This window comes from Nipponia nippon, unplaced genomic scaffold (genome assembly GCF_047370975.1).
Source record: "Nipponia nippon isolate SJK-2023a ecotype South Korea unplaced genomic scaffold, ASM4737097v1 scaffold_1, whole genome shotgun sequence".
NCBI lineage: Eukaryota > Metazoa > Chordata > Aves > Pelecaniformes > Threskiornithidae > Nipponia > Nipponia nippon.
Window position 1 is genome coordinate 119,736,054 of NW_028262290.1, and position 10,904 is coordinate 119,746,957.

The window sequence follows — 10,904 nt, forward strand, 5'->3', positions numbered from 1 at the left end:
TCATCAACAACATGTTGATTAATATGAAATGGCACAGTTTCAAGAAAAAAAAACACCCTTTTTTCTGAGGTCAAGTACAGCAAAATAGTCCATAAAATCTTTCTTAAATGTTTTATTTTTGCTTCTCTACGCAATTTTTAATTCTGTACATGTCTTTTCTTACTAATCTGGAATTTCAGTTGGTTCTTGGTAATAATTTCTCAGTGCACCTCTAGTGAACAGGAGAATAGGTAAAAAGCTACATTGTCTGGTGGTTGATTCAGTTGCATGGAAGAAAAATGAGTGAGGAGGACTTTTGTGTCACTGCTTATTTCCTTGGTGTTTTGACATGCTGACATATATAGGTGTCAGGTAGGATTCATTAGCTTTTCTGGACAAGCTGATGCATCTGTAAAGAATGAAGGTTAAATTCCCAATTACAATGTAGCTGCATACTTTCTTGTTAAATTATCCAGCTTCACAGAAAAGCATTTTCATGAGTAACTGACAGTTGCTCAAATTGACTGACATGATTAAATGACTGTTTTGTAGGCAATGTGTAGCAATGGATCAACATTTGGCCAATAAATATGCCCTTCTTATTAGTGAAAAAATACTGAAAATGCATTAGATTTTTAAATACTGGTTTATGATGCTTTATACTTAATGTGCAACATAACCCTCGGTGTGTATTTCACTGTCAGAACAGTCAACCCCTAAAAACTTTCAATAAGCCAGAACAGAGTAGCATTTTACCTGAACAGAGGTGAGAGGGCAAAGAGATAAAGATCAAAAGATATTCAAATGTGTGTGGGAGCAGGAGATGTAAAGAAAAATGCTTTCTCACTTTGTAACCTTAAGAAATGGAAGCAGTGGAGGGTGTTCTCTTCTAAAAAGCAGCACAGCTGCTTTTTACAAAAATAGAAAAAAGTTCAGTTCCTTGTTTGTATTTCTGCATCTTCATTGCACAGTGACATATAAATATGATACTAACACTAAGTTGGAAGTTACAAGAAAGAAACAAATACTTCTAAGAGCAGAAACCTGGTTTTAGGAACTGAAGGACTAAGCTTCTCAGCCAACTGATTTTTGTTTGTGCTCAAACCTCCTTCTTGCTTGCTACTTCTGAAAATGCCCTTGCTTCAGTTGCAGTTGGAAGTGAAGCAATAAACTTATGAACAACAACTTAACCTAAAAGGCTAACTTGTTCACTCATAGTCAGCTACATTTTAGGAGACTTTTTTTTTTTTAATGTAATATTTTAAGAAGAGCTTGTATATTTGGAAGTTTATCTTTTTCATTAGACCACCTGATACTGTTAGGGAAAGAAAATTTATCCCTACAAAGCTTGCCTTGCTCATCAATTTGTATTTCTCAACACTCATCATTTGGATTTTGTTAAAAAGGAGTTGATCCTTCAAATTAATTTAAAAATGTGTGCTGCAGCATTTGTTACTCCTGGCCTACAGATTGCTTTCCTGATCGTTCAGAAGACATAGAACATGACAGGATGGGAGAAGAGGAACAAGGAAGCATCATAAAAGGGGAAAAGACACTAGAAATCAAGAAGGAAGGGACAGAAAGGAAGATGTACACAAAAAGAGCAAAGCACACCTGTTTGGTATATTCATTTCAGCACTTCTATCTGAAGTGCTTCACCTCAGTCAGTTCTCAAAAGCAATAGATGGATAGTTACCAAATACCCTCCCCTTCAAATCTAGTACAGCTTGAACCTGATTTGGTGTCTGGGTTCTCATATTCACTCTTTGTAACTCTGAGAGGGTGATCACTTCAGATCAAAATGACCACATGACTCAGACTTTGGCCAGCATTTGGTTCCATTGTTGTCAGGTGAAAAATCATATTGGAGAAAAACTGGTGCAGAGGAGAGGGTGATCTGAGAATATGGCATGTGTAGTATATGTAACATCTTCATTCAGAAATGCCATGAATTACAGTGAATTATCTGTCTCTGAGTAATAGTGAGCCTCTTACAGATGTTTTTATTGACAGACTCAACTTCAAACAAAAAGATTTCTTGTTTTGCAGCCAGCAATAGGAATGAAGAAACAAGAGAGAAATAGAACCAGTCATGCTGCCAGTTCAGGGAAACCATAGATGCAGAAATACTGTGCATGTTTAGTCAGGGTTTCAAATGGCTTGGCTTGATTAGACAAAAAGATAATATGCTCAGTCAACACTTCCTATCCTGAATTACAACAAGAAAAACATGATGAAATCACAGTACCTCAGAAACCCCAGTTTTTTGTATATATGACAGGTGACATGAGTGCCTGTGTGGAGGCAGAAGTTACAGGTCAGAACTTGTTTATACAGAGAAAATAAATCAGTATTTCATTTCTGCTTGGGTAGCCAATGGTCCTAAGTATTTCCTGTTCTCTTTTATGTCTAGTTTAAATGTAGCGCACAAGAATTATGGTGAAGGCTAATGTTTACATGTGAGAAAGAAAATTAAATTAGCATTTTGAGAAATTGGCTTGAAATAGAGCTTTTCAGCCAAAAGGACTTTTGGCCAGTAATCAAAATGCACAGAATCAGCACAAAGATGGAAATCATGAGGAGAGAGAAAGACACCTTCCCAGAGCATAGCACAATTCTAGAAGTGAGCAAAAGGGAACATTTGTCTGTTTTTTCTCCTCTGCAGATGTATTTTATATTGTGCAATTCTGCTAGGAAAGTTTAAAAAAGTTATTATGACACATTTTCACAATGCAGTAATACTCTCAGGTGAAAACATAGCAACTTACAGAGTACAGCTGGAAAATGGCTATTGAATTACCTCAGAAAGATGCCTTTTAGACTTACCTTGACAGTAGCCATACCCTCATTATATCCTATGATATCAATGAAATGTTCTGGGGCCAATTCCTATCCTATTTATTCATGTTAGCAATTCTGTTCCCATGAAAATTCAATCAGTGAGTTCAGAAGGCAAAATTCAATCAAACACACAGTAACCATGCCTTGAGAAAAGAGATGCATGTTGATAATAAGATTAAACCTATTGTAACTTTTTAGGCAGATTGGTCAGTCTGAGGAAAAGTATCAGGGATAAAAGGAAGACAGTTTAAATGAAATTTACCCATTATTTTAATATTAATTGTGATAAGCTACCCTATAAATAAATGGAGTGCTATCTTTTTTTTTTTTTGGTAGGTGGGGAAGGTGGCTGCATAGCTGTGGTAAGCAGCTGATTTTGGATAGGAAGTCTCTATCTCCATAATCGGGAACATTGCCTGTAACTCTTTCTGCAAAGCCATTGCTTGTTAGAACATAATAACAGCTGCAATTCAACAAAAGTCTCCTTCCCTTCAAAGAGTTAATTCTCCAAGGCTTGCTGACTGCCTGATTTCATCTGTGTGTCCAGTTCTCCCTCTTATCGTTGAAACAACATTTAGAGCATATTGCTATACACAGAACATTACTGGAATTAGCGTTGAGTCCTTGCAGTGTGTAGAGCAATAAGCCTCAGCAGCAGTAGGAACTGGTTTTTCCTGTGCGTTCTGGCCTCTCTCCAGTTGGCGCATCTACAAGGCAGCCAGTAGACAACTAGGTATGAAATACTTTATCTAGAGCTGGATGATATGTTTTGGATACAGTACTTCTGTCTGTTATTTGTATATGCACATAATGTCTCAAATAGAGAAAGGCGGAAGAAGATCTTAAAATTCCTATTTATAAATGTGAATTCCAGTCCCCACAACTTTGTATTGAAAATCTCCCTTCAGACTAACTATTCTTTATCAGTATACCTCTTATTAAAAAAAGAAATTAGAATGAAAAGGGCTATGATGCAACCTTCGCAATCCAAACTATTTCATTGAATTAATCTCTCTTTTACCTGAGGTATTGGGGAAAGTGACATTGAAGTAGTGTCTAGTTACTTTAAAATAAGAAATGGCCCAGCAAAAAACCTATTACAGTCTGTTTTCAACCTAACTGCAGTAAATGCAACATGTGTCTCAAATCTCTACATGAAAATGCCCTTTTCTGTTTCTCAGTATACTGCTGTGCCAATTCAGTTATTCTGAAATGGAAAACACTTTTTGTTTTGTGGTAACTTTTGCAACATCATAAGCTGCAGCTTCCAAGCACAGCGAAGGTAGGCCATAATCTCCAGCGCTCAGACTGTGCATCAGAGCATCAGCTAAATTAAACAAGAACAGGTAAACTTAGACCTCAGATCTCTTAACTCCTGTGCACTGTGCATCTACCAGAAAGCTAAGTTGTTCAGTTATCTTGAAATAATAACTAGGGATTAGGAGATGAAAATTCTTATAACGAGGCATTTTTATCTTCCTTAAGTAAAATCTTTAAACTCAGTACGCAAAAGGGCAGCAGTAGTTATTTCTAGGTCTAAAAAGAGGCAAAGAAACTGCACACCTTGTTTCATTCGACAGCCATATCAAATTCCCTGTATTCCCCACAACAAAATAGAAAACAAATCTACTTACTACAACCACAAACTTCAGTTCTCTTTCTGCAGTAGTCTGTTGAAGCAGAATGAGGATAATATGAAAAGAAAAATACAGGATCCTAGATGGGTTGGAAAGCCGTATCACTCCCATCCTGGCAGAGGATGAAAAAAGGCTTTGTAGCTCCAGCAGCTGCTCAGGCTGAACAGCCCAGACGTCAGGCTGTACTTTCAAAAAGGGTGGAACTGCTGCCGGTGAATTTCAAATCCAAGAGGAATGTTGTGTGACTACGCAACAAATTGCATTGCCCTTTGTTTTGAAATTACTGTTTACATTCTATTTAATCAAATCATAATTCAGCTCCTTTTTCTCTGTGATACTTTCCTCTTTTGGAGTGTAAGGATGAGGTTAAAATACGAAGGAGTTGCTAAGCATTCCTAATGTTTCAACCTACCTGTTCTGTTTCTACTTCTCAGGGCTCAGAATTTTTCTAGACTATAGCATGGCCACAAGGATGAACTCAGAACCAAGAGCCAGGCAATACTGTTTCTCTTTTCTCTTCGCTGCTCCTCTTTTCAGCTTCCCTCCCGTCCTTTTTTCTTTCCTCTTCTACATTCTCACTGTGAAATCAGAATAATTATTTCAAACAACACTTCATGTAGGTTAAAATTACCAGTCTCTCAGGTAAAATAATTGAATAAATCTTGGAACAAGTATGTTCTTTAAGCTCCTTGCTGGGCAGTTATTTGCTCGTCAATTTGTGTGTGTTGCTTTTCTTTTCCCTTGGAGTATATCTATATCTCCCCTTTTGTAACTGCTTATGTCAAGTTCTTTTTTGGCCTCAATTCTCTAAGAGATTTCTTGTGAACCAGCCCTGGAGCTCACATTTTTATTGTTACTGATTAAGAACACTCTTTCTTACAGTAGCTCACTGGCTTTGAGAAGATTGCTCAGCCTGCCTCTGCTGATTTCCTCTCTATAAAATAAGAATAACGATACTTCAAGACTTGATTTCATAAAGATTTTCTGCATAAATGATTTACAGTTTGCAGAGACCTATAAATACAGTTCTCTAAATGTTAAAACTTAAGATCCTCTGTGTATTGTACAAGTCATCCCCTTCCTGTCATACCCAAACCTGTCTCAGGGTCTTCTGTTGAGCTCTCTGCAACAGTATTCTCTACAACAGGTATTTTACCATTTACCAGAAATCCCGTCTCTAGGGCCCTAAACCCCACTAAGCCTCATGTGCTCTCTTCTCTGAGAGCATTGTGTGAATGACCTTATGTATCCATTGCGTCTGATGGATGGGAGTGGAAGGGGGGAGGACCACAGCTCCCAGACTTCCCCATCTCTCTTGTCAGTCTGTGCCCAGTTTTCAGCACTTACTTGAACTTCTTTCTTCCTCCACTGTTATGTCCCCACCCTCCTTTTCGTCTCTCCTGGTGTGGTTGTGACTATGCAGAAGGTGTAAGAAAGTAATCCATACTTCATAAATATATAATACTTTGTCTTTCTGAAAACAAATGTAAGCTGATCATCTTCCTCTATTATTTGAGGGTGCAGGTCATAAAATATACTTTCTTTAGAATATTTTAATATGCCTCAAAAATCAAGAATGGATGTCCTGCTTTTTTAATCTATATAGTTTTTTAGATAGGTGCTTCCAAAGCTTTTTGGATCAAGGAATCCTTGTCATCTGTCAGAATTTTTTCTCGTCCTTCCTAAGCCCTTACCATGAAATTCATAACTGATTAGTTTTTATAAGATTTACTGGTTTATTGTGTTTCTTTGATGAGTGACTATGACTAATGAAGTCTCATTATTATGGAACCCTTATAGTAACTTCACTTTAAACATGAACTCAATTTTTTTGTGATGACAGATGGCATCATTCAGGAATGTTTGAAAATATGTAACAACTGCATTTTATAGAAAATCTTTGCTAACAGCTCTTATAAAATGATATTTCAACCCAAGACCAAGCATATGATAAATAGTTCTGCTTTCTGTGGCTTCACTCTTCCCTTTGGCATGTATGTTTTGCTAGTGAGATTATTTTATGCCCGAAAGAATGGGCACCACAACATCTTAAATAAACCTCTACCCATTCTAAAATGGAAGAATACGCTCATTCGTGTGCCATAGTGGTTAAGAGAGGGTCCTGTAGGTAATCTGTAAGGATGTTGGTAGCGTGTATTTCATTTGGAAATTTCCTTGCTTGTCTTGGATTGTCTCCACTTCTGCTGTGCATTTGGCCTCTGTAAGTTTGTCATATTCTGCAACAATTCAATCCTTACCGTTTTCAGGAAAAGTTGCTTCAAAATAAAAAAAATCATTCCTAAATCAATCTAGATACAGTTGTCCAAGCATTATAATGCAAGTGGACCTAAACAATTTGAATCCTGTTTATGTTAATTTGGCTCATTAGCATGTATTTTAATTATTAAATTGTAGCATTAAGTAGAATTTAGCTTGAACACAATTATCTGTTTTAAGTGCATGTATCTATCTTGAAGGCTTGCTGAAGCATAGCTAGATTGGCTTTGAAGTGGACTGGTTGCAAAAGAACCCATGCTTTAATGTACACAAGGGTTACCTTAGGGAACTGCTGCTGGTAGAGCACAACCTACACACTGAAACGGCAGAAGTCATTGCAGTCAGGGCAGGCAGGTATGAAACTGCTGCTGCTCACATGAAACTCATGGCTGCTCACATGGGGAAACCGCTCAGGTTCTGTCACTGACTGAATTTGCAAATCAGCACTTAACCTAGTTTGGATTTGTCTGCAATCATTTTTTTCAAGCTTTTTTAAGTTGAAAAAGGGAAAGAAAAGAAAAAGTTTCATTTCAGTAAACAAAGTGACACATTTTCCAAGCACTATTTCGAAGCACTTATAACAAAAGCAAAAGACTGTCTTATAGTCCTGTATTGGGGTGATTTTACCCAATTGTGGGGAGTGGGAAGGGACAAAGGAAGAATTAATTTACTTAGGCTGGTGACAGGACATGAACCTGTATCTTGCACTACAGGAGAAAATGCCCTAAGCACAAAGTCACTATTCTAAGGCAGGTGGGGGGACGAAAGTGTCTACTCAGTGTCTTCTAATAATTTCTTAGTTTGTCCCAAATTTGTAACATCACCTGGTTACAGGGCACTCAGAGAATTTCTTTCTGGTCTTATGATTAAGATGCTTGCCTGAGACATAGGAAGCCTAATTTGCATACCAGGAAATATGTAAACAAAGTGAAGAGCAGTGAGAAAGAGGCAGAAAACACTATTCATCTTCACTTTCCCCTCTGAAACTCTGCAGCCTGGTGGTGATTTTATTTTCTGGAACATGTAGAGGTAGATCTTTTTGGTAAAGGAGGGATTTGAACTTGTGTCTGTCACATTTCAGATGAGTACCCTAAGCACTAAGTAAAAAGAAGGAATACCTACTTGTAACACTACCGTGAAACATGTCAAAATTAGTGAATGAATTTGATCCACATTTGTGAATTATAGAATCATAGAATTGTTTAGGTTGGAAAAGACCTTCAAAATCATCAAGTCCAACCTAGCACTAGGTCAAGTCCACCACTAAACCATGTCCCTAAGCACCATATCTACACATCTTTTAAATACCACCAGGGATGGGGACTCAATCACTTCCCTGGGCAGCCTGTTCCAATGCTTGACAACCCTTTTGGTGAAGAAATGTTTCCTAATATCCAACCTAAACCTGCCCTGGAGCAAGTTCCTTCTGTCCTATCACTTGTTACTTGGGAGCAGAGACCGACACCCACCTCACTACAACCTCCTTTCAGGTAGCTGTAGAGAGCGATGAGGTCTCCCCTCAGCCTCCTTTTCTCCAGGCTAAACAACCCCAGCTCCCTCACCTGCTCCTCCTAAGACCTGTGCTCTAGACCCTTCACCAGCTTTGTTGCCCTTCTTTGGACACGCTCCAGCACCTCGATGTCCTTCTTGTAGTGAGGGGCCCAAAACTGAACACAGTACTCGAGGTGCGGCCTCACCAGTGCTGAGTACAGGGGGACGATCACTTCTCTAGTCCTGCTGGCCAAACTGTTCCTGATACAAGCCAGGATGCTATTGGCCACCTTGGCCACCTGGGCACACTGCTGGCTCATGTTCAGGCAGCTGTCGACCAACACCCCCAGGTCCTTTTCCTCTGGGCAGCTCTCCAGCCACTCCTCCCCAAGCCTGTAGCGTTGCATGGGGTTGTTGTGACCCAAGTGCAGGACCCGGCACTGAGCCTTGTTGAACCTCATACAGTTGGCCCTGGCCCATCGATCCAGCCTGTCCAGGTCCCTCTGTAGGGCCTTCCTACTCTCCAGCAGATCAACACTCCCACCCAACTTGGTGTCATCTGCAGACTTACTGGGGGTGCACTTGTCCAGATCCCCTTGTCCAGATCATTGATAATGATATTAAACAGAACTGGCTCCAATACTGAGCCCTGGGGAACACCACTGGTGACTGGCCGCCAACTGGATTTAACTCCATTCACCACAACTCTTTGGGCCCGGCCATCCAGCCGGTTTTTTACCCAGCAAAGAGTATGCCCATCCAAGCCTTGAGCAGCCAGTTTCTCCAGGAGAATGCCGTAGGAAAGGGTGTCAAAGGCTTTACTGAAGTCCAGGTAGACAACATCCACAGCCTTTCCTTCATTCACTAAGTGGGTCACCTTGTCACAGAAGGAGACCAGGTCAGCCAAGCAGGACCTGTCTTTCATAAACCCATGCTGACTCGACCTGATCCCCTCATTGTCCTGTACGTGCCACATGATGGCACTCAAGGTTATCTGCTCTATACCCTTCCCCAGCACCAAGGTCAGACTGACACGCCTGTAGGTCCCCAAATCCTCCTTCCAGCCCTTCTTGTAGATGGCCATCACATTTGCTAACCTCCAGTTAGCTGGGACCTCCCTGGTTAGCCAGGACTGCTGATAAATGATTGAAATGTGGTATTTGGTTTTTTTCTTTCTTTTTTGGTAGTCACTCAGCTCAGTAGATAACCCAAAGAGAACAGGGGATGGTGAAAAGAATGAGCATTCTGAAGTTCAGGCAGTCCAGTGCCACATTTCCCAGCCAGCACAGAATTACTATTGCTTTTCTCTTGTTCATTCCCTAGCTTGCTGACATTGTTTCAGTGTACGACAGGAAAAACAGTGAACATCATGAGCTACATCTCACCTATACTACAGCATCTATGACTATTCAGGTTATTGTATTATAGCAAGTCTACTTTAAAATATGACTGGACTGTCTATGCATTATTTGTGAAAGAAGGGAGGGAGTTGCATTTTCATGTGATCCTGCTTTTGCAACATGATATTATAAAAATAAAAAAATCTTTTCCATTGCATTCTAAATAATTCCAAAGCTGAACTGTATTTTTTTGTTCATTTCTTCTTTAAGAGGAACTGAAATGAAACTGTTTATGGTTTCATACCTGCAAAAGACTATGGGACAGATTTTTCAAATGGAGTCAGCTGGTGCAGTTGTAGAAAAACATATTTAGAGTGTTTTATTATTTGTTCACTGACATCCCCAATTTATATTCATACAACAAGATCTGGACTTGATGTTTCAGACTTAATGAACACTGATGCTTATTTTTCCTTGGAGTAAGCAAGGTATAAAGGAAGTCTTCCTTTCTGTGTTTCTACAGTGATAGTCCTAAGAACAAAAAACATTATAAAGAATGTGTGTGATGGGGTTTCTGTTGGGGAATAAAATAATCTGGAAATTTATTTATTCTGAGGGGAATAAAATAATCTGGAAATGTCTTAATTTGGAAATTAAATTTGAAATTTAATTTTGCTCAACAGAAATCAGAATGTTCAAGGTACATTCCCTGGAGCATGTGGCAGGTCCGATGATGTGATGGAAAAGTGGGACCTTCTGTTGGTGTTCTATGAGCAGCGGCCTCAGCTAGGATGCACTTCCATAGCTGAACTGAAGTGCTGAGGCCAGGGTCCAGCTCCATGATCCCCCATACCAGACAAATCTGTGGGACAGAAGAAGGGTCTTCATGAAGTTCTGAAAAATTTTGGGAGATGGATTTGGGTGAGGAAGGAGGGGAGAAACTGGGAACTGGAGGCTAAAGAGAATCATGAAGAATGTCTCAGAGAATTATGAAGAATGTCTCAGCTCTGTATTGCGTTTTCTATGTGAGCCTTCTCCAATCTACGAAACCAGCAGAAAAGTTACCCTTGCCTTTGATGGGAGAAGAATGAGACCACCTTGACAGCTCTTGAACTTCTACTTTTAAATATCTGTGAAACAAAACATTAAAAGCAACTCAAGCAACACAAATTGGCACAAGTTCAGAAAAGGAGAAATAAGAACAGGTTCAGAATAGAAGAGAGGATGCCTGGAAATTTGTTTTAGGCAGCCAAGGCTACAATCTTTTTAGTAGTCTAATACCGATAATGATGGAGTCTTAAATTTTGCTCTCTATTTGCTTTCTTTCCGCAATTTTTTT

At 39.3% G+C, this 10,904-nt stretch overlaps 1 protein-coding gene across 1 annotated transcript in view; it reads right to left on the bottom strand.

The window, feature by feature from the left end:
* ACP3 (acid phosphatase 3) overlaps positions 1-4,568 on the bottom strand; it is a 19,680-nt gene extending 15,112 nt beyond the window's left edge. Inside the window, exon 1 of the mRNA XM_009464486.2 lies at positions 4,455-4,568. Coding sequence (XP_009462761.1) covers positions 4,455-4,568 — 114 coding nt within the window. The remainder of the gene's footprint in view (positions 1-4,454) is intronic.
* Positions 4,569-10,904: the final 6,336 nt, after the last annotated feature.